Source organism: Rattus norvegicus, chromosome 10 (genome assembly GCF_021556685.1).
Source record: "Rattus norvegicus strain SHRSP/BbbUtx chromosome 10, alternate assembly SHRSP_T2T, whole genome shotgun sequence".
In the NCBI taxonomy this organism is placed as follows: domain Eukaryota; kingdom Metazoa; phylum Chordata; class Mammalia; order Rodentia; family Muridae; genus Rattus; species Rattus norvegicus.
This window is the reverse complement of record NC_141543.1, coordinates 48,229,609-48,253,244: the sequence shown is the minus strand read 5'-3', so window position 1 is coordinate 48,253,244 and position 23,636 is coordinate 48,229,609. Positions and strand designations below refer to the sequence as shown.

At 45.5% G+C, this 23,636-nt stretch overlaps 1 protein-coding gene across 9 annotated transcripts in view; it reads left to right on the top strand.

Moving 5' to 3' along the window:
- Positions 1–942: 942 nt before the first annotated feature.
- Positions 943–23,636, top strand: part of Gemin5 (gem (nuclear organelle) associated protein 5) — a 50,078-nt gene continuing 27,384 nt past the window's right edge. For 4 of the 9 annotated variants that reach the window (XM_087574544.1, XM_087574542.1, XM_087574543.1 and 1 more), the window contains exons 1-15: positions 943–1,183; positions 1,909–2,069; positions 3,759–3,940; positions 5,527–5,678; positions 6,039–6,155; positions 8,718–8,850; positions 11,306–11,471; positions 12,293–12,505; positions 13,025–13,110; positions 16,118–16,200; positions 17,115–17,251; positions 19,251–19,324; positions 19,751–19,932; positions 21,388–21,527; positions 22,541–22,712. In XM_087574544.1, coding sequence (XP_087430670.1) covers positions 1,018–1,183; positions 1,909–2,069; positions 3,759–3,940; positions 5,527–5,678; positions 6,039–6,155; positions 8,718–8,850; positions 11,306–11,471; positions 12,293–12,505; positions 13,025–13,110; positions 16,118–16,200; positions 17,115–17,251; positions 19,251–19,324; positions 19,751–19,932; positions 21,388–21,527; positions 22,541–22,712 — 2,164 coding nt within the window. In that variant the 5' untranslated portion in view covers positions 943–1,017. 9 annotated transcript variants of the gene reach the window in all.

Here is a 23,636-nt window from a genome sequence, read left to right as displayed (position 1 = left end):
TTCTACCAACCTCAAGGTTGACTAAGAGATGAGCTAATACATTTGTGTGCATTTACTGCCATAGATACCTGGATTTTACTAAATCTCCTTATTTCATCCAGCAATCCAGCAAGGCAAATATTAAGAAGTGAGAAACATCTGGACAGATTGGACCTAAGTTCCTGGCAAAACTAGTGATCAATGTGGAAACAGGTGACTCTGAATTTAGTGCCCATAGGCTATGCTAGCATAGGTAAGGGCTCTCTATTGATGATAGACATTGTAAGTTTTCATACGCCACATTCAGGAAGGGCAAACAGCAATACAGAAGTATAGTCGGATCTGAGCAAGTTGCTCATGTTTGAGTTGTAAGCGAAGTCCAATTCTTTTTTTCTCATGCCACTAACCAGTTCTCTCAGCATTGGCACTCCATTAAGCAGGAGGCACAATGTCAAACCTCTGCTCTTTAATTTTTGAACACCAAGAACCCAGAGTCAGAATTCCCTCCCAACTACAGAATCTCTTCCTGTCCTCTCTAATTCCTGACTCATTTCTTTTTTTTTTTTAATTTATTTTGACAGGCTTTCACACGATAGCCTAGGCTGCCTGGCCTGGAGCTCAGGGCAATCCTCCTGCCTCAGCTTCCCGAGTGTTGAGCCAAAGATCAGATTCATCCTTTTAGTATTTTAGTTTAATACATTCTTGCAATTGTCTTTAAAACACCTCCCAAAATTGACAAAGAATACCGATACGTAGCATTAGAAAAAAAAATGAACTGCCTTGAAGATTAAACCTCAGTGGCTGGTTGGCCGGTTCTACAGGTCTAAATCTTTAATTAAAGAAAATGTTTAACCTCGGGGCTTAGAATTTAGTCCCAGGCGGCGCACTAGAGTGAGAGGCGCGGCTTGGGCCTTGGCGCGCTCCGTAGCGCCCGCCCTCAGGGGCGGGGTTTAACTCGATCCCGCCCCCTCCCGCTACACGCCGCGGTTGCGAACCACCGTACCGGAGCTCCTCGGCTGAGCCTCGGCGGCCGCGGAGATGAAACCAGAGCCGCGGACGCTTCCGCCGTCCCCCAACTGGTACTGCGCGCGCTGCAGCGACGCGGCGCCCGGAGGCATCTTTGGCTTCGCTGCGCGGACCTCCGTCTTCCTCGTCCGCGTGGGCCCGGGCGCCGGCGCGAGCCCAGGGGCGCCCCCGTTTCGAGGTGAGCCCCCCACGGGCGGGCGCGATCCTTCCCGCCCTCCTCTTGGGGGTCTGTAAGTCCCCGGCTCCGGCGGCCCGCGCACGTGGCCCCTCAGGCTTGGAGAGGCTGACCCAGCCTAGACCCGGCATGTACCGCACTCCTGGCCTTCCTACTTTGCCAAGGCCCTGCCGGCCCCAGGACGCCCCTGGGGTGGGAGCTGTTCTCTGTTCTCAGCTCTCGCTGGGCAATTACGAGGTGCTGGTTTCTGTAGGATGAGTGGGGTGAGTCTGAATTTGCGCCAGACGCGATGATGCTTGTCCGTGATCCCAAATACTTGGGAGGCTGAGGCTAGAGGATTGCCGCGCGTTCGAAGCCAGCCCTAGGCTACGTAAAGTGAGTTCCAGGCCAAGCAAGGGCTCCATAGCAAGATCCTAACTCAAGACAAAGTTAAGTAAATATGTGTCTTTCACGTTCACCGGTGAGCTAGGACTGGTCCTCAGCCTGTGAACCTGGCTCGACAAAGGACATGAACATTGCTTTGTAGATGAGAATACTGAAGTTCAAAGAAAATGACCCTGTAAGAAGACCCAATTACTGGTACCCAGCGTTTCTGTTATTAGTCCATGGATGTTTCTGTTCCGTGTGTGTTAAGCGACACCTGTTCGACTGCTTGTTGTTCGTGCAGCAACATGCAGTCTAATTGTCTGGATAGTGGTTTAGTTAACCAAGGCTGGTTCTGCTTGCAGTTGTAGGAGAGTTGGTGGGACACACTGAAAGAGTATCTGGTTTCACTTTTTCTCATCACCCTGGACAATACAACCTCTGTGCCACCAGCTCAGATGATGGGACTGTGAAGATTTGGGATGTAGAGACCAAGGCTGTAGTGACAGAACACGCGCTCCATCAGGTAATGTGCATCCTGAGAATGTTTTTAGTTTCTCTCATCCATGTGGAGGAATGCTAGTAGCTTGTGTTGATTAGTTAGATGTGTTGGAAAGACATGTTTTGTTTAGAAAGCAGAGTTATTGGTAGGGGATAATAACTCAGTCAGTAGAGTGCTTGGCTAGCATCTTCAGAGCCCTGGGCTCAGTCCCCAGAACTGCATAAATGGGCATGGTGGTGCACACCTGTAATCGAAGCATTGAGAAATGGAGGCTGAAAGATTGGGAGTTCAAGGCCAGCTTGGGCTACAGGAGATCTCCAAAAAAGAGAGAAAACACACGTTAACTAAGCTGCCTATTTGTGAAAGTAACATTAAAGTTTGGCTATATAGTCAGTCTTTTATATGTATGAGCAGTTTTTCTTTTTTTTTTCTTTCTTTTTTCGGGGCTGGGGATTGAACCCAGGACCTTGCGCTTCCTAGGCAAGCGCTCTACCACTGAGCCAAATCCCCAACCCCATGAGCAGTTTTTCTAATGTATGTCTGCACACCAGAAGGGGACATTCAGATCCCATTATAGACTTAAAAACTACCATGAGAGCTCTGGGTATTGAGCCTTGGACCTCTGGATGCATAGCCAGTGCCTTTAGCCCCTGAGCCATTCTCCAGCCCGTAGTGAGATTCTGGCTGTTTTCATGTTGAACAGCCACAGAGAGCATAGCCTACAGAATCTTAACAGAGCCAGTAGGTCCATGTAAAATAAACCCCCGGGCTGACGAGAAGACTTTCCAGGTCCAAGTGCTTGTCCTATCAGCATGATGACCTGATTTTATTTTGTTTTCTTTAATTGAATTGTGTGTGTGTGTGTGTGTGTGTGTGTGTGTGTGTGTGTGTGTGTGTATGAATGAATATTTTGCCTGTATGCCTGGTGTCTGTGTGGTGAGAAGAGGTGAAAGTGAAGTTATTGGTGATCATTGGTCACCATGTGGGTGTGGGAACCAAAGCTTTGCAAGAGCAGCAGTGCTCTTAGCTACTGTGTGGCCTCCCCAAGCCTCCATTACTCTCTGGAGTCCACATGAAAGTAGGAGAGAACTGGCTCCACAGAGTCTTCCAGCTTTCACATGCTCAGCTGGGCACATGCTCCCCCAACACAATAAATAAATTTAGGGGCTGGAGAGATGGTTCATCGGTTACGAGTGCCTCCTACTGTCCCAAAGGACTGTTCCCATCATCCTTATAACCTACTCCAGCTCTGGGAATTCACTGTCCTCTCCTGGCCTCCGTATACACACATGGCATGTGTTTGCACAAATACATTAGTAAAAATGTGTGTCTGTGTGTGTGTAGAGTGTGTATGTAGTGTGTATATTTGGGGAGGGAGGAGGGGGGAGAGAGAGACTCTGTGCGTGCGTACGTGCGTGTGTCTGTCTATCTGTCTGTCCGTGTGTGCCTGTGCATCCATGTCTATGTCCTAGGGCATGATGGTACATGGCTGTAATTCTAGTACTCAGAAGACAGACAGGAGGATTGCCTTGAGTTCCAGGCCAGCCTGGATTACAAAGTGAGACTGTCTCAGAACCACACAAAAAGTTCTAACTGTAGATTTACTGTATTGCTGTACGGGTAGTTATAGCATATTTTGTAAGTGCCTGTAATGTGTACCCAATATTAGGCTGGTTAACAAATGAGACTCATCTGGCTTTGCTTTGTTTGAAGCATACAATATCAGCACTGCATTGGTCTCCGACAGTTAAGGACTTAATAGTCTCTGGGGATGAAAAAGGAGTTGTTTTCTGTTACTGGCTTAACAGAAGTGACAGCCAGCACCTCTTCACAGAGCCCAGGGCCATATTCTGTCTGACCTGTTCACCTCATCACGAAAATCTAGTAGCCATTGGGTGAGTACTGAGCACTGCGCTGTCTGCTGATGGTTTGTCTTAATTTATGGTCCTGCTTTTCATGCCCCTGCCTTGTGTGCCTTAGTCCTCAGAGGACGGACTGCAGCCCGGGGTATCATATGTTCCTGTGATCTCTCAATCCAGGCTTTTCTCTGCTCCCCCTCTTTCTATGATACTTGCTTTCTGCCCTCTTTCTGTCCAGTTTTTCCAGCCACCCTTCAAAAGTTAGAAATGCCTTTCACTCTTGGCTGACTTAGACTTGCATGTGGCATTAACTGTAGAGTGTCAGGTGACTGCTTCATGTACCTGAACTAGGGCTATGTGTATCCCAACGTGTACCTCACAAATAGGACAAAGAAAGCCAGGTTCATGATAACCGTCTATGAAGTCTTTGTTTGGATGTACAGAATAGTTTGTGTCTTACTTGGGAACATTTATAAAGAAAGGCCAGGGATGCTTGATTATAACTAAGAAATATTAGCTACCACTAGGAGATCAAGGCAGAAATTTGGTAGGAGTTGATATAAGCTGTTCTGGTAGGGTTGTTTTTTGTTTTGTTTTGTTTTTCCCTTAAGCTAAGTATAAGACACTTTAGGCTTTAAAGTTCAAGGGTTTTTTGGATGGTTGGTTGGGATTTTTTTTTGGTTGGTTGTCTTTCTACCAGTTATTTGCTTGCATATGTGTTTTGTGTACCATGTGCTTGCAGTGCCCTAGGAGACCAGAAGAGGGCACCATATCCTCAGGGACTGGAGTGACAGATGGTTGTGATCTACGTCATGAACACTGGGACTTTGGTTCCTCTAGAAGAGCAGCCACTGCTCCTCAGTGCTGAACTCTCTCTGGCTCCCAGTAAATACTTTTTAATGTGTTCAAAATAATTCGCTTTTTAAAGAGCTATTAAATCTCTCCGTTTCTGCTGAATTCATAGATTGACACTGAGGACTAATACAGTTCTAAGCTACAGTTTAATGGTTCTTGTTAAGTTTGTAGTTGGAAAGCAGTATCATTTGTGGAGCTAAGGCTGTAGCTCCTCTGGCAGAGTGCTTGTCTAGCACATACAAAGGCCTGGGTTCAGTTCCCAGTACTGTCTAAAGCAAATATGTTGACTCATGCCTGTGGTCTCAGCCCTTGGGAGGCGAATGAAGTTCATGATCCTTCTTGGTACATAGTAGGTTTGCGGCCAGTCTGCAATTCGTAAAGCTGTCTCAAAAAAAAAGGTTTATTAGTTAACTTTTTATTGCTAAATTCCGCTTTCAGGGTATCACAATGCAGACAATCTGTAAACTTAGTGGGTACTGGGAGAGGTAGGTAGAGGAGAGGAGGAAAGCCTTGTCTTTTTGTCAAGGTCTGCCCTGGAGGTCTGGAAACAGCTATAAAAGGAGGTGTGGCATGGTGGAAAGGGAGTCTTCAGAGAAAGAGTAGAGTCTAGAGTCTCAGGGTAAACATATGTAGGATTTGAGCTGGTATCTAAACAGACAGAAAGGAAGAAAAAGCGAAGTTGTGCTGCTTGGGCTAGAGCTCAGACAGGTGAGGGTTTGGCAGTGTGAATCTGCGGGCCCCTGAAATATTTCTAACTTACTTTTCAGCTACAAAGACGGCATAGTGATTATCATTGACATCAGTAAAAAGGGAGAAGTTGTTCACAGGCTTCGAGGGCACGACGATGAAATCCACTCCATAGCCTGGTGTCCTTTGTCTGGTGAAGACTGCTTATCTATAAACCAAGAGGAAAACTCAGGTAAGATGATGGAAGGAGAACTCTGCTCTTTTCAGACCTAAAGAACTAAGTGTTAAATTGCAGCTTCTGAATTATACTCTTAAGGCAGCCTCACAGATCAAACTAGGAAAAGGGGAGGAGCTCAGTTTGGGGAGTTACTTTTTAACCACAAGTGCATGTTCAGTGTAAATTAAAAATAAGCAGTTATTAGCTGCTCTTCCAGAGATCCTGAGTTCAATTCCCAGTAACCACATGGTAGCTCACAGCCATCTGCAAGGTCTGATTCCCTCTTCTGGTTGTGTGTGTGTGTGTGTGTGTGTGTGTGTGTGTGTGTATGCAATAAATCTTTAAAAAATAAAATATCCATCTTTTTCCTAGAAGAACCTGACATTCCCAATGGGAAGCTTATAGCAGAAACCCCCATCACAAAAGGCTGCTACTTAGCTACAGGAAGCAAGGATCAGACCATTCGAATCTGGAGCTGTTCCCGAGGCCGGGGTAAGGTTGATGCCTAGAGTTTAAAGGATTGATTTGCTTTTATTTTGTGTATGGGTATTTTGCATAGACATATGTCTGTGTACTATGTGTGTGCTTATGGAGGCCAGGAAAGTGCACTGGCTTCTCTAGGAACTGGAGTCATAAACTGTTATTGGTGACCATGTGGGTGCTAGAAACCGAATCTAGCTCTTGTAGAAGAGCAGGAAGTCCTCTTAACTGATGAGCCATTTTTCTCCACTGCCCTGCAGTCCATTGTTTAGAGTAGTCAGAATGAAACAGTCTGTCTCTTCCACAGTTAGGAGTGGAGTGGGATCGCATGCCTCTGCTCTTAGCAGTTTAGGACCTTAACCCGCAGAACGGCACCACTGTCTGCAGCCTGTGCTCTAGCTCCTTTCTGCTGCTCTGAGAAAACAGACCAAAAGAAACATGGAGTGTGGGGGGTTAGTTTCAGCTTCTAAGTTACAGTTTATCACTGAGGGAAGTCAGGGTGGGAACTTGAAGCAGAAACCATCCAATGGAGGGATGCCATGTGCTGGCTCACTCCCTGGCTTACACTCAGCTGGCTCCTTTGGATAGCCTGGGACTGCCTACGCAAGGAATGATACACCCCATAGCCAGCTGGGCCCTCTTGTGTCAGTTGACAGGCAAGACAGTCACCCCTCAGAGGACAAACTTAATCTAGATAACCCTCATGAGACTCTCCCAGGTTTTCTGTTTTGTCACAGTGTCTCTTCGGTGGCAAATACTGTAGCATTATGGTAGAATTATCTACTTGTTTCCTTCATCTCATTCCAAGAATATCATCTGTCCAAAATCTTGCTTACTAGAAAGTTGCTGTGCCCCATAGCCTGGTCAGACCTCTCTGTTCTGTTGTGTCTGAATGGAAACACAGTGATACAGACTCAGCGTGCACATTGAGCCGTAAACAAGCTTGCTGTGCTTACATTGTCTTCAATTTTCATTTATCGCTGTGGAGGGGCTGTGTGTGCGTGCAGGTGCGCATCACCTTTATGTGGGTGTGGGGTCTGACTCGGGTGGTGAGCGCTCTTTTCAAGCCAGATCACCTCACAGAACCATTACTTCTTTCAAATTGGGCTGAACAGTCCCTCCCTGCAAAGACACCTGTCTGAGAATCCGTGAACATGAAGGCTGTCCACAGTAGCCTTGCATTCTCCTTGCATAGCAGATCTGCTGGAGAATACTGAGAAAATGCTGTTTTCTGTATTCTATTTGGAATATCCTGAAGCACATCTCTGGACATGTACGTGTTGCTTTGTTTTGTTTGAGACCGGTTTCTCTGTGAAGTCTTGGCTATTCTGGAAGTTGCTTTGTAGATCAGGCCTTGAACTCAGAGATGTACCTCTATCTGCCTCCTGAATGCTGGGATTAAAGCTGTGCTCCAGCACACCCAGCTGCCATGTATGTTTTTAAAGCTGTTCTTGTGGTTCTGATGGCCAGTACAAATGATTGGGTCAGTGCTGGTGACGGTTTCCCTTTGAGGGTTAAGCACCCTTCCTAGGGGTTTCATATCAGATAGCCTGCAGATCAGTTATTTATATTATGATTTATAACTGTAAAATAAGTTATAAAGTAGCAACAGGAATAATTTTATGGTTGGGGGTTATGACAACATGAGGAACTGTATTAAAGGGTTGCAACACTAGGAAGGTTGAGAATCATTGAACGAGAAGGAGGAGTTAACTAGAATCTATTGTCCTGCAGTTAGTTGTTAAAGGCTTTCATTCTAATAAGGAGCTCAATTTCCCACACAGAGGTACTGGCATGTTCATGCATCTGCAGACCAAACAACCTTTGGTGCCATTACTTAGGTTCCATTACAGACAAGATTTGGAGCTTGACAAGCCAGCTAAGCTGGAGAGTTAGCCGGAGAGCCCTGTTTCACCTCCCTAGCAATTGGACGAGCATATTACCATGCCTGGTTTCACATATGGGTCTTTCGGATCAAACTCAAATCCTAATGCTTACAAGGCCAGCACTTTACAAGCTACAGTGTCTCCCAAGCCTATCCCAGACAAAGATAAAATTCTTCAAGTTTCAAAGATAGCCTGAAAAGGTTTGTTTGGCCTAAACTGGCAAGACTGGCGTTAACCTCTATCAGAGTAATGTCTCCATAATAAAATGACGTGTTCTTTCTTCTGTGTGCACATGTATGTAGAGGTGATGTTGCAAGTCTTCCTTAGTCCTTCGTGTTTGTTTTTTTTGTCAGCCTTGTTTTGTGAGACAGGTTTTAGCTGAATCTGCTGCTCAGTGACGAGGCTAGACCAGCAACTGGTCAGCAGCTCCAACAGCCTGTCTCTGTGCCCAGCCGTGGCAATGGGTGATAGGTGTACCCCACTGCACCAGGCTGCTGCTGCTTTTTCAGTGGGTGCTGGGGCCTAAGCTGAGGTTCTCATGCTTTTGTGGCAAGCAGTTTCATTACTCTAGCCCCCAAGGTTCTACTACTAATCAGCCAAACCGTTTGTAACCCACAGAATTGAGGATTGCTGGGAGGGGCATGATACTGTTTCACTGTCTTGAGAGTGAATTGACTTTAATCTACAGGTGTAATGGTTTTGAAATTGCCCTTTCTGAAGAGAAGAAGTGGGGGTGTGGACCCAACAGTTAAAGAACGTCTTTGGTTGACACTTCATTGGCCCAAGAACCAACCAACACAGCTGGTATCCAGTTGTTTTGGGTAAGTATTGTGGCCGTATTTTCTAATAAATACTGTCTCCCTGTTCAGATTCAGAAATTCTACGCTTATGTGTTCAGAAAATAGAGAAATAACCAAGACTTATGCTGTCGTTGTTATTCATCTTTCTTCTTTTTTAAAGACATAGCCTCACTTCAGGCAAAGATTGACCTAGCACAATCCATGGAGGATTGGAAAGGTCCTCCTGCCTCAGCCTCTCAAGCGTCTTACTTTGCCCAGCCATCTTAGCATGATAAATGAAGTAATGAATGGGGAGATTCAGGAGACCTGTGCTATTTACTACCAAGAATGGCTCCTTGGGCCGTCTTTATAGGCTGTGCCATGCCCCCACCCACCACCACTACACATACTAGTTGAAAACCTGAGGTGGTCAACTTGATCTGCTCTGTAAACTAGAATTTCCACAACCTCATCCTCTGGTTTAGTTCACTGGCAGGAGCCACTCACAAACCTCACCTATGAATAAGGACATTCAAGGGTGCAGCTGAGAGATGTTCAGAGCATGAGGAGACAGACAGCCTTCCTGTACCCTCTGTAGGTTTTATGAGATCATCATTATAGACATGTGATTGATGTCATCTTTGGCCATCGGTGACCAGCTTATCTTGACCCCTCTATCCTTAAGATGAACTGGGACCACAAGTCACACCCTTATCCCGCCTGGGTCTGCTGAGTAACTCGTCCACATCTTGAAGCTACCTAGAGACTACACCTATCAGCATGCAGAAAGATACTGCTGCAGAGACACATGCCAGAAAAGAGCCAAGGCCAAACGTGTACCACAGTGTCAGGCTGCCTCGTTTGCCAGGACACTGAGAATTCCATGGGCCAGGTCCCTGCTTTAAAATAGACAGTACAGAAAAGCACATACAGATATACAGATTGCCCAGAATGTTAGCCCCATCCCCTCCTGACTACTTCTACCTAAAGAAGATACATTTTGAACGTTGCAAGTTATAGTTGACTTTTATAAATCAAAGAAATGTATTTAAAAGATAGTTCATGGATATGGTAGCTCATGCCTAAAATAACGAGTCCTTCAGAGGCTGAGGCAGGAGGATCTTAAAATTATCCTGGGCAACATAGAGAGTTCCAGGCCAGCCTGGAATACGTCCCAAGACTCCTATCTCAAAAAGCTTTTAAAAAAAAAAATTTTTTTTTTGTTTTTGTTTTTTTTTTTTGTTCTTCTTTTTGGAGCTGAGGACTGAACCCAGGGCCTTGTGCTTACTAGGCAAGCGCTCTACCACTGAGCTAAATCCCCAACCCCTTAAAAAAATTTTTTTTAATTATGCACACTATCTCATCACAGATAATTGTGAGCACCATGTGGTTGCTGGGAATTGAACTCAGGACCTCTGGAAGAGCAATCGGTACTCTTAACCACTGAGCCATCTCTCCAGCCCCACAAATAAAATTTTTAAAATCTTTTTTTCAAAGACTTGTTTGTTTGTTTGTTTATTGTATGTGTTTGCACACACATGCCATGGCATATATGTGGGGTTGAGGGGACAACTTTAAGGGATTGGTTCTCTATTTCCATCACGTGGATTCCAGAGATCGGACTCAGCTCAGGTTTGGAGGCAAGTGCTTTACCCACCAAGCCACACCACCAGCCCCTTTGTTTATTGTTGTTGTTGACGTTTGTTTGTTGTTGGAAAAGTACATCACTATATAGTTGTGGTTTTCCTGGAACTATATAGATTAGTATGTTCTCAAACTCAGAAATCCACCTGCATCTGCCTTCCAAGTGCTGGGTATGCACCACCACATGTGGCTTAATTTCGAGGAGGGAGCGCTCACTTTGTAGTAGAGCTGTACTTGAATTTATAATATTCCACCTCTGCCTTCCCAGTACCTGAGTTCACACTGCCATATCTAGCTCAAAAATGTTTTCCTGTTGATTTTGGTAGTGGTGGTTGGTTGGTTTTTCAAGATAGGGTTTCTCTGTATTCCTCGAACTTGCTGTGTGGATCAGGATGGCCTCAATCCACAGAAATCCACCTGCCTCTACTTCCCCAGTGCTGGGATTAGCTGGAATTAGAGGCATGTGACACTACCACCTGGCCAAAAAAAGGGTTCTATTGGGGCATAAGGTGTGGCCATCAAGGAAGGGGTCATGCTGTGGGCCCAAGACAGGACCAGACCAGCAGTTGAGACCAACAGTTTAAGGTGATTGTAAATTCTGTCAGAAATTGATCAGCCCACTGTTAGATTCTAAGATCATTCCCTGTGGCAGATTCTGTTCTCCTTGTGAGAGCTATGTGGCATTCCGCTTCCTGTCAGGGAGCCTCTGGTGCTAACAAGAGGATTTAGTTTCTCTTAACCCTACCAGTCTTTTGGACTTTCAAGTTACCAAGCAAGCATTTAGCAGGCTCCAGGCCTGGCTAGACAGCCACAGTCTGGCTAGCTGGTCAGAGATGTGCTCTTGTTCTTTCAGAGGTGAGCTGCTGCTGTGGGACCTCACCCAGTCATGGAGACGGAAGTACACGCTCTTCAGCACCTCAGCGGAAGGGCACAATCACTCCAGAATTGTCTTCAACTTGTGTCCTTTGAAGACTGAGGATGGCAAACAGCTGCTATTGTCCACGTCCATGGACAGAGATGTAAGAACTGGTTTCCAGCTTTGCTCAGAGAAGTAGTGTGTCACAAAGGTCAGGCTAGAAGGTGTCTGTCCTCATGCACATCTCTGCCATCCAGTTGAGAGCTCCTGCTAGCAAGTGCACTGAGGAGGGTGTTACCAGCAGGGCTGTCAAAGGCTGCTAGAGACAGTTTTTTGGAGTCCGTCTCTAACAGTCTGGCTTTAGTCTCCCTTTATCTTGAACTTTTGACCCTTTTGGTTCCACCTTCCACCTGCTGAAGTGACAGGTGCGAGCCACCAAATGTGGTTTATGTGGTACTGGGGTTGACGCCATGGCTGCATGGTCGCAGGTGCTCTGTCTACCAACTGAGCTGTGGCCCTAGCCTCTGATTCAGGGCCTCATTTTCCCCTGGGCGTGAAGTCCATGGCTTGTCAGGCCTCAGTTCTTGATATTCCCTGTGGAGACCCTGTGCATCCTTCCAGAGTTGAGAGGTAGAGGGGAGATGGCAAGCCTGTGTTCTCTAGCATGGATCCGAAAGCAGGATGCTGAATTCATTAAACATTCCCGGAAGTGAATGTGCTCCCACATTACTTTGAGCTTTGATATAGGGCAGATTTCTTTCCTGAAGCTTCTTCTAGTTTCCTCTAAAAGAGTTAAATCCCCTTTGAAATACTTAATTCTAGCTGGGCAGTGGTGTCACTTCCCAGCACTTCGGAGGCAGAGGCAGCTGGACTTCAAGTTCAAGGACAGCCAGAGCTATACAGATAAACCCTGTCTCAAAACAAAGAAAAGAAATAATTCCTAACCCCATTTTTTTTGCTTTTTCTAATCTTTACTTTTCTTAGGTAAAATGTTGGGACATGGCCACCCTGGAGTGTTGCTGGACATTACCTTCTCTTGGAGGTTTTGCCTACAGCCTGGCCTTTTCACCTGTGGACGTGGGCTCCCTGGCCATAGGTGTTGGGGACGGCATGATCCGGGTATGGAATACACTCTCCATAAAGAACAACTACGATGTGAAAAACTTCTGGCAAGGAGTCAAGTCCAAGGTCACGGCGGTAAGGGCCCTTCTAGAAGATTTGCTCAAATTCTTCTTAGACACTGCCTATTTCTGTGAATTCTGTTGGAAATCAATGGATGTTTATTATTGTCAAAGCTCTAAATGTTCTAGAATCTTTCTTCACTTCACAGAGTGCTGTGCACCTCGCTTAAATGTTTGAGGTATCAGCTGGGAGTTGTGCTGAACTGTGAGAATGCAGTGATTTTAACTTTCTGTTTTTCTTGCTGTGTATTTGTGTGTGTGTGTGTGTGTCTGTCTGTCTGTCTGTCTGTCTGTCTGTCTGTCTGTACAGCATGGAGGAGGGGAAGCCAGTTCTTAGGTCTTAGCAGGTAGAAGGCTTGGAGACAAGTACTACCTGTTGATCTATTAGTGGCCGTAATCTGTTTAATCCTTCTTTTCCTTATTAAACACTGAGAATTAAGCGGAGAGCAAGAGCATTTCCCATGGAGCACTGAGGACTGCACACGGCTCCTTTCTGTGTGCCTGACATACTCTTATCTGGAAACTTTTCTTGTAGCTATGCTGGCATCCAAACAAGGAGGGCTGCTTAGCCTTTGGGACCGATGACGGAAAAGTGGGATTGTATGACACCTGCTCCAACAAGTAAGTCTGGTGATGCTCCTTCAGCTTAATGACCAGATTTAACTTGCAGTTCATAACCCTGGAACATAATAAAGTGGTTCTAGAGTAAAGTCTTAGCTGAGATACTGCGGTTCAGAACTCAGAATTTTGTTTAAAAAGTTTTTGAGGTACTAAGGACATAGCTCAGGTCAGTGGTAGAGACCTTGACTAGTGTGTGAAGTCCTGGGTTTGATACCCAAGACCTCATAAACTGGGAGGCAGGTGCACATCTGTGATTCCAGCATTTCAGAGGTAAAGGCAGAAAGATCCAAGAGTTACGCTCAGCCCAGTCTACACAAGAGACCCTGTCTACACAAGAAGAAAGAAAGAAAAAGAATTAGTTTTTCAGTTGATGACAATGTAGCCTGCCTGGTATTTAAGAAACACTAAGATAAACTAGTGGAATTTTATACAAACATTCCCAGACCCGCATCTAGGTGAACGACTCATGTAGAAACATACCTGTGCCTTTCTGTTTTATCTGTGGTTCTTGATGTCTCGTGTAAATCGGTTGCAGGACCAAGGACGTAGTGACGGTGGGTGCATGCATGACAGCAACAGTACAAACCAGAGCTTGGGCAGTGTGAAGATGAGGTCAAGGCCACGTGTGTCGTGCATTCCCAAGTCTGAACTGCATTTTCTAAACCTCATCTTGTACTTGTCTGACTGTTTACTTTTAACTTGGAATGCCTCTCCTGATGCCAGTTTTTCTTCTGCCTGCAAGTTACTGAGCAAGGAAGGTGCTTTGTCTCTCTGCACTCCTTTTAGCACAAGAGCCTGGGTGTTAAATTGTGGAAGAGCCTTGAACTCAGATGTGAACTGCTGTATGTGTCCTGGAAAGTCTTAGTGTCTTTGAAAGTATAAAATAGGGCTAGAGAGATGGCTTAGGGGTTAAGAGCAGTGGCTGCTCTTCAGAGGACCTAGGCTTCTGGGACCTGCACCCACATGGTGGCTCATAGCTGTCCAGACCTTTCCAGAGGATCTGATGCTCTCTTCTGGCTTCCATGGGCACCAGGCACACATCTGGTATACAAATGCATGTGGATGGGGGCTGGGGATTTAGCTCAGTGGTAGAGCGCTTGCCTAGTTTAAGTCACATTGGGGCCCTGGTTACAGATTAGACTTGCTCAGTGCAGCAGCCCCTTGCCACACATGACTGGAAGTAATTGGAATTGCATGCATCTAGAAATACAGGTCTCCATTTATACTGGCCACATTTCAGACCACAAGAGTGATGTGTGGCTCAGGAGGCTGCTTTCTGAAAGTGGAAGTAGGGTGGGTTCAGTATCCATGGCATAGAAGAAGCAGAGTGCAGATCTCCGTGTGTAAATAAACCTGGAGGAGCTCATCGTACTCACTGACTGCACCTGCCCGCTGCCTCCACACCACTGCAGCACCCTGACCTGCTCGCTGTCCCTTATGAAAAGGGCTTGAGAGCCATTCTACTGCAGCACTGCCCTCTTTGCATGTCTTCCCTCCCTCTGCCTTACCTCTCTCGGTCACTTTTCCTTGCTGTGCTAGGGATCTATCATAGTTTTCTACTGATGTAGACACATGACCACGTTAACTTACAAGAGAGAGTTTAACTTGGGATTCTCAGTTCCAGAGGGTGAGTTCATGACCAGCATGGTAGCAGGCAGTCAGGCACGGCACTGAAACAGTAACCGAGAGCTCACATCTTGACCCGCAAACATGAGGCAGAGAGAGCTAACTGGAAATGGTGCTGGCTTTTGAAGCCGCAAAGCTCACCCCCAGTGACACACCTTCATCAAGGCCACACCTTCCTAGACAGTTCCACATAGAATTCATAGCCTATGGGACCACTCTCATTCAGACCGTCAGAAAGTTCCATGGGTGCTAATAATCCAAGTAAAATCCCCAGGTCTGTATGCAGTGCTTTAAGTGTTTGTGTAGAACCTTAACTTTCTCCCTTTTTGCTTAAAAGCTATTTCAAAGGGATATGTAATGAAACAAAATTGTATTGATTTAAGTAGGACTAAATCACCCCATAGGCTGACTAGTCATCCTACTGCTAGTTAAGGTGTGCGTTAAGGTGGAAGATAGCACTGTTAGGTCGTCAAGCTGGGGGGTTTTGGTTGGTTGGTTGGTTTGTTTGTTTGTTTGTTTGTTTGTTTGTTTGTTTGAGCCAGAAAGATTAGTACCATCTCTCAGAGTGTTCTAAGTGTATCCAATTCTTCAGTAGTAGCATAGCTCTGTCAGCCACAGTTCTGGAGTTCTGAATCCATGCCTAGACTAAGATTGACACTAAGTCATAACAGCACTGCCTTTTCCTAACAAGTCCATCTCCCTAGACACCCCTAAGAGCAAGAGCCCCTGAAAGACAGTAAAAGGCTTTAGTTGTCTTCAGATTTTATGCAGTGTAATAGTGTGATGCTGGCTAGTTGGCTTGGTGGTGTATACCTCTAATCCCAGCATTCAGAAGACAGAGGCAGGTGGACCTCTGTGACTTGCAGGACAGCCAGATCTACATAGCGAGACCCTGTCTCAGAAAGAGTGAGGGGAGCAAATGGCAAAGCATGGAGGTGAAGTGGCCTCTCATCTTCAGCCTGAGGTTGGGTGCTTGTGGTTGTCACAGCCTCTGTACTTTGACATTGCTTTGCTATGGGCTAGACAGAAAAATCATTCTAGGTGGCCCCCTGGGTGGGTAATGCACTAGGGACTTGTTTTGGGAGTGGACATTATTTTTTTGGGGGGGGGGTTCTTTTTTTCGGAGCTGGGGACCGAACCCAGGGCCTTGCGCTTCCTAGGTAAGCGCTCTACCACTGAGCTAAATCCCCAGCCCCAGGAGTGGACATTATTATATGGTAAGTTAAGTGCTTGCTTTTTAGAACTAACTATTTTGGACAAAGGTAAACTGTTTTTCTCTAATATAAACAACCACATGTATAGGAAAGACCTTTCAGAGGAAGATGGTCTGTTTTCTAGTGGGCCTCTTTCTTCAGATCATCCTGTTTTTCTCCATCCACAGACCTCCACAGATTTCAAGCACATATCATAAGAAGACCGTATATAGGTTGGCTTGGGGGCCACCAGTGCCCCCCATGTCACTTGGTAAGTGTTTGAGTCATTCTTAACAAACATGAGTATATTTTTCCACTTTAATTCTAAAGCCTGAAAGCTGAGGTCATAGATGTTCTAGTATAATCACTCTGTGTGTGTGTGTGTGTGTGTGTGTGTGTGTGTGTGTGTGTGTGTGTGTGTGTGTGTGAGAGAGAGAGAGAGAGAGAGAGAGAGAGAGAGAGTATCAGACATAGGTGGTCTTGATGGCTAAAGGAAAGCCTTGACTCGTGCCTCCCTCAACTCTGAAGTATTGCTTTTCTCTTTGAGCTGGGTCTTCCACGGTTCAGAGTAACCTGAGGCTAGGTGCTGGCCTCTGTCATTGCTGAGGCCTGTATCTTTCTCTTCTGTAGCCCTGCCTCTCCTTTTCCCACCCTGGCCACTGCTCCTTTCCCTAACATAGTATGACTTTCTTATCTTTAAAATGAGTCAGAAGTTTCCACACTCTGGCTTACTGTGCTGAAGTGGCTGGATTCCTTAGCTGTAGTCTTATGCAGAGAGTTGCCTTGCAAATAGGACAGCTCATAACTAAGGGCTGTGCCTTGAGACCTCTCCCTAGTTGTGGGAAGTTCTGCATTCTATGTCTGTACAAACATTAAGAATCATTTCTGGAAGAAAAACGACTTGGTCATTTGAGACCATGACGTTTCCTCTGGTCACATCTTTAGTGTCACTGCTCCTGAATGTCAGAAAGCCTGTACAGTGAACACAGTATCTCAGAAGTTAATGATACCTTTTCATCTGCCCACCCTGTCTAGATTGGTAGGAGGGTGGCTTTGTCCCATCGTGCTGGATCACTTCCCACACTAAGCCGTATTCGTGTTCACAATGCTGCACTGTGTTAACGACGTGCTGTGGAAGCGGTGTGGTGAAGCGAGACACTTCACTCAAGAGTTTTTCTTTCATAGGAGGGGAAGGAGACAGGCCTTCCCTCACCTTGTACAGCTGTGGAGGGGAAGGCATTGTGCTGCAGCATAATCCCTGGAAGCTCAGTGGAGAGGCCTTTGACATCAACAAACTCATGAGAGACACCAACTCCATTAGAGTAAGTTCCAGTGGGCTGAAGCCCACTCAACCTCCTTTGGTGTTTCAAGGCCATCTGTAATGATGCCCATCATGCTCAGCCAGACTTCTCAGACAGTTGATTGAGCTACTGGGGAATTTGTGGGCTGCCTGCTCTCCCTTACAAGTCATTATCATTGAGTAGAGCAAAGAATTAAGTGGAGGGGAGCAGCTTAATTGCAATGATGATAAAAAAAATCTTATGTATCTTCACTGTAAAGTGGCCTTTTTGTTTTCTTTTTAGATGTTTCTTTTTGAGACAGGGTTCACCGTATGTAGTCATGGATGGCATGGGACTCACTATGTAGGTAGCTGGCCTCAAATTCAGAGATTAGCCTGCCTTTGCTTCCTAAGCGCTGGGAGTAAAGACAAGCGTCCTTTTGAAGCTTCCCCTTTCAACTAGAGTGCTCTGCTGACAGTGACAGTGTGTGGTTGTGCTCAGGCCTCATCTGCTCTTTTCTTTCGAAGCCCAGGCTGGCTTCAGTTTCCTGATCCTCCTCCTCAGCCTCCCAAGTGCTGAGCAATACACAAGCCCAGCAATACAGAGAACTCTTGGGTCTTCTGCCTAGGCCCACACATTGAATTACATTTGTTTTAACTTTGTGTCAGTGGATTTGAATGACTTGACTAGGTTTGTTCTCTCCCTCCCCTCACCATCACCCCTGCCCTCTCTCTTTCTGTGACAGGATCTACCGTACGTCAGACTAGCTTCAAGCTTGGTTCCTGCCTCTACCTCCCATGTGCTAGGATTCTAGTTGTGCACCACAGTGGCTGGCTTCCACAACTGTCCTTAAGTTAGATCATAAGTGTTGAGATGTTTTTTTTCTTTTTTGAGATTTTATTTATTTTATGTATGTGAGTACACTGTAGCTGTCTTCAGACACACCAGAAGAGGGCATCAGATCCCATTACAGATGGTTGTGAGCCACCATATGGTTGCCAGGAATTGAACTCAGGACCTCTGGAAGAGCACTCAGGGCTCTTAACCTCTAAGCCATCTCTCCAACCCCATGTATTATTTTTTTATAGTTACCACAAGGTAATATAATCATAAATCATACTTGATTGTATTTTTTCATTTTCTTCAATGTTGTTTATATATTAACATCTGGTAACAGATTTCTTGTCCTGACACTATTTTAGTTGAGTGGCAGCCAAATTTCTGTATCAGAGTTCACTTAAGAATTTTGCCCAGGGGGGCTGGAGAGATGGCTCAGTGGTTAAGAGCACTGACTACTCTTCCAGAGGTCCTGAGTTCTAATCCCAGCAACCACATGGTGGCTCACAACCATCTGTAATAAGATCTGATGCCTTCTTCTGGTGTGTCTGAAGACAGCTACAGTGTACTCATATACAATAAAATAAAATCTTTAAAAAAAAAAAAAGAATTCTGCCCAGGAAATATAAATTTTTAATCTCTTTACATAAATGGTTTAGAAGAAGCTGTGGGCATAGATGGAGTAGATAAAAGAAACCAATAAGAAAATCAGCTGGTGGGGCCAGTGAAGTAGCTCAGCAGGTAAAGTGCTTGTCGCCACACCTGACCACCTGAGCTCTGACTGCAAACGCACACACTCACACACACATGCATGCACGCACATGCGCACACGCACGCAAGGGCATGTGCCCATGCTCATGAACTACATATACACATAAGACATAATTTAACAGGATCCTGAGGAAGAGCTGATCTGCTTGTGAAAGTAGAAGCGTGGGAAGATGCTGGCGAGTGTGCCCTTTGCTAAGGGACTGTCGAGGCAGAAGGAACCTTTTGTTTCCGCCTGCAGGGCTGAAGGCTGCAGACAGTGCTTAGATACTTGTCGTAACTTTGGCTGAGTGTGATGTTGGTCCAGAAAAGTGCCGTTAATTATCAGAGCATGTTTTAACCCCAGTATTGTCTTTTCCCTCTCAATGTCATTGTTGGTAAGATGAAGAGTGGGAAGAAGATGCTTATACCCATGCCTAGCCTGTTTGCTTTCTAGTACAAGCTGCCTGTGCACACAGAGATCAGCTGGAAAGGAGATGGCAAAGTCATGGCTCTTGGAAATGAAGATGGGTGAGTGCATCCTTTACACAAAGTTCTTGATTGCAGCATTCCCTGGCTAGTCAAGGGTTTCTGCAGTGCCCTGGGGTAGCCCTGTTGTGTTCTGTGGAAGGATTCACTGTGGATATCCTCAGCTGATCTGGACTCTGCATCTTTGGGAAGACGGAATTATTCGAATCTTTACAGCTCAATGGCAGTGTCTCCCTACCCTGTTGGCTACTGGAGTCTGGCTGTGTATTGTCTGTTTGTTACTATAGTCATAGTCCTTCTGATGTTAGTTCATAATTCACTCACCCACACCTCCTCCCTCAGCACCTCTGCCAGGAATAGAGTGTCCCAGGCTTTCTGTCTCACCTTCCTGGGCTGAGAGAATAGCTAGGGCCTTAGTGAAATTATAACTTGATGAGCCATTGTTCTTATCCTGCTGTCTTGTTCCAGATCAATAGAAATATTCCAAGTCCCAAACTTGAAACTGCTCTGCACCATCCAGCAGCACCACAAGCTTGTGAACGCCATAGTCTGGCACCATGAGCATGGCAGCCGTCCAGAGCTGAGCTGCCTCCTTGCTTCTGGCTCCAACAATGCAGTTATCTACGTGCACAACCTGAAAGCTGTCCTAGGTAACACTGACTTCTGGGCAGGGATGATAGAGGATTTTGAGACAGGATCTTGTGTTGCCCAAGTTGGCCTCATTATACCCTTGAACGCTATCTTTCTGCCTGTGCCTTCTGAGTACTGGCTTGCACCTTACACTTCCCTGTCCAACTGTAATCTAGGATCCTATGCCTAGGGAAAGGTCCTTTAAAATACAGGTATAGAGACTTCACATTGGTTTTTTTTTTTTTTTCTTTTTCTTTGTTATTGTTTTGGTTTTTAATATTTTTGACTTTATTTCATTTATGTATATAAGTGTTCTGCTATATGTACACTTGCATGCCAGAAGAGGGCATCAATCCCTTACGACGGTCATGAGCCATCCTGTGGGTGCTGGGAATTGAACTCAAGACCTTTGGAAGAAGCAGCCAATGCTCTTAACCGCTGAGCCATCTCTCCAGCTGCCCCACCCCACCTCCACCCCCTTTTTTAAGATGAAGTATTCTCTCACCAGCAGAGCAGACCATATTACCAAAAAATGTTGGATTTCTTCAGGTAAAAGAATTGATAGTGAGTAGAAACGCAGAACAGTTGTTTGGTTGTTGTTCTTGCTGTTTTATCTGGTGTTTTCTCACGAGTGACTTCAGATGATTTGTTACTACCTAAAATACTACGTGAATATAGATATGTACGGGACTTTTGTGTTCCTGCCTTTATGTAGCACACTTCATATGGTAGCCTGCATGTCAGGCCTTCAGAGAGCTATATTCATCTTTAACAATTCTTTCATTTTTGAGCTTATAATACAGTCACGTCATTTCCTCCTCTTCTCCCTCCAAACCCTTCTGTGTACCCACCTTGCTCTCTTTCAAATTCCTGGGCTCTGTTTTTTCTTTAATTATTGTTACACATACATATTGCTAAATATGTAATTTTACTGCCAGACTGTGTGGTGTTGTTGGTATGTTTATGTTTTCATAGCTGACAGTTTGATGTTGGATAGCCAGTTGATGTGTTCTTCCCTGGGGAAGACTCTCCCTTTCAGTATTTTTTTTTTTTTTTTTTTTTTTCCGGAGCTGGGGACCGAACCCAGGGCCTTGCGCTCCCTAGGCAAGGGCTCTACCGCTGAGCTAAATCCCCAACCCCCCTTTCAGTATTTCTAAGTTGCCTGGATTTCTTTGTCTCGTGTTGGCATGAGCCTTTCCCCTTGCATATTCAAGCCTTCTCCCTTCTACATTAATGTGCCTAGTGGTGTCGTCTTTGTACACATCGTGCTTGGGCAGCTATATTGATGAGAGACTTCATGGTCTTTTAAAGGAAACAGAATCTCACAGCAAACTCCTGATCCTGTGGCTCTTATAATCTAGTCCACTGCATTCTTCGCCTTTGAGATCTTACAAAGCCTTGCCTCCTGCCATGTTCTGTCTTCCTGTGCATCCTTCCTGTGGCTGTTGTTGTGACTTCTTCCCCTTGCCCTTCAGAGAGCAATCCTGAGTCTCCAATAACCATCACAGAGCCCTACCGGACCCTCTCAGGGCACACAGCCAAGGTTACCAGTCTGGCATGGAGCCCACATCATGATGGAAGGCTGGTATCTGCTTGCTACGATGGCACAGCTCAGGTACTATGTGTCCTTGATCCAGGAGTCCTTCACTGTGTAGTCTGACTTAATCTCCTCTTCTCTCTGTTTTGAATTGTTTTCATTTCCCTTTTATTGTCTGTACTCTACAATTTTAAAGATTGAACTAGAAGACCTTGTAGTTTTGTCATACATTTTGCCTTACAGTCAATGTGTTGACTTTTGAATCCTCTCAGTGGACCCAAGTAGCCCAAAAGTCTCTTTCAGTCAAACCAATGCCAAAATTTTAGCTAACTGCAGGCATTTCTTTGTTTGGGCCTTTGCTTCAGGGTCTAGCTGTGCAAGGTAGGCTGTTCTAAAACTCTTTTTATTTTGTTTTGTTTTGTTTTAATTACATTTATTTTGTAGGTATGTGCATGCGCGTGTGTGTGTAAGTGTGTGCGTGTGTGTGTGCATGCGTCTGTGCGTGCGCGTGCGTGCGCGTGTGTGTAAGTGTGTGCGTGTGTGTGCATGTGTGTGTGTGCGTGCGTGTGTGTGTGTGTGTGTGTAAGTGTGAGAGAGGGACAGAGATAGAGGCAGATAGTATGAGTCTATGTGCATGCTGAAGGGGCCAAGAAAAAAAATTTGTGGACATTGGTGCTCTCCTCCCATCATGTAGGTCCTGGGGATTGAACACAGGTCATTAGACTTGGCACCAAGTATCTTTTCCACTGAACTGTCTCATGATCCTATGCTCAAAGCTTTGAGCTTTTTGCTTCAACCTTCCGTGTTGGGATTGTAGGTGTGGGCCACTGAGCCAGCTCCCCAGGACAGATATTAACACAGTTCTGGTTTGAAGCAGTGTGGTCCACAGCACCAGTGGATCATTTCCGTGGGAAGACCTCTCATGTGCTCCTCCCTGGGAGATGGTATCATCACATGAATGCCTTAGAAAGAATGCAAATCACATGAAAAATAAAAGCAGGTCATGAGCATATTTGTAACTGACCAGTTTATGTCCCAGAACAGTTGAATAACCAGCAATTGTCCATTCTGTCCCACTGCTGTGGTTCTAGGTGTGGGATGCCCTCCGAGAAGAACCTTTGTTCAATTTCCGAGGACATCGAGGCCGGCTGTTATGTGTTGCGTGGTCCCCAGTGGATCCAGAATGCATCTACTCAGGTGCAGATGACTTCTGTGTCTACAGGTGGCTGACCTCCATGCAGGACCATTCCCGGCCTCCTCAAGGTTGGTCAAGAAGAAGTTGGAGAGCCAACACAGTTTTTTCTGATTTTCTTTTTCTGTGCCTTAGTAATTGTTACTCTGAGCCCACCCAGCATCAGTAGAGTGGGTCTGCAACCTACAGGGCCAAGGATAGCACTGCCAAATTGTAACACGTGTGGCTGAACTCTGTCAGGGCTGTCAGGCCTCATTCTTCACCAGGAAGGATTGGAAAATGAAAGAATCTACATCTTAGGCCAGAAAGAAAAGATGATGTACTCAAGGACTGAGAGAGACGCATCAAAGGATGGGGTCAGCTTAACAGGGACCTTGATAAACAAAAGGGAGCCAGTTGACCAGGGGCAGAGGGCAGGGCAACAAGATGTCTGAAGGTGGATGGGGGATTAGTCAGGATTCTAACGAAACAGAACCAAGTCCCACAAACTGTCCTCTGATGGATGGAGCGCTCTCTCTGTCTGTCTGTCTGTCTGTCTGTCTGTCTGTCAGACACACTAATGTTTATAATTTATATATAAATTTCACAAGTTTAAAAAAATAAATGTAAATTTTAGAAATATAATTTTTTGATTAAAAAACTAAACGGGAATTGCATGTGCAGCTATCAAAGATTAATTGATGTCTGACAATTGATGTCTGACATGTCTTCCTACCATAAACAAATAAAAATAAGAGATGAAGAGGTACATTTCATATGATGGCATTTTCCATCCTCTTATAGTCTGGTAAAAGAATACTCAGATTAGCTGTGTTTGTGGTCAGAACCTGGACACAGCTCAAACGCTAATGAATGTGTGAGCCTAAGTAGCCAAAATAAGGAAGTCGTAGGCTGGAGGTGCAGCTCGGTACAGAGCATGTCGTATGTACAAGGCCTGGAGGTGCAGCTCGGTACAGAGCATGTCGTATGTACAAGGCCTGGTTCAACACCCCCAG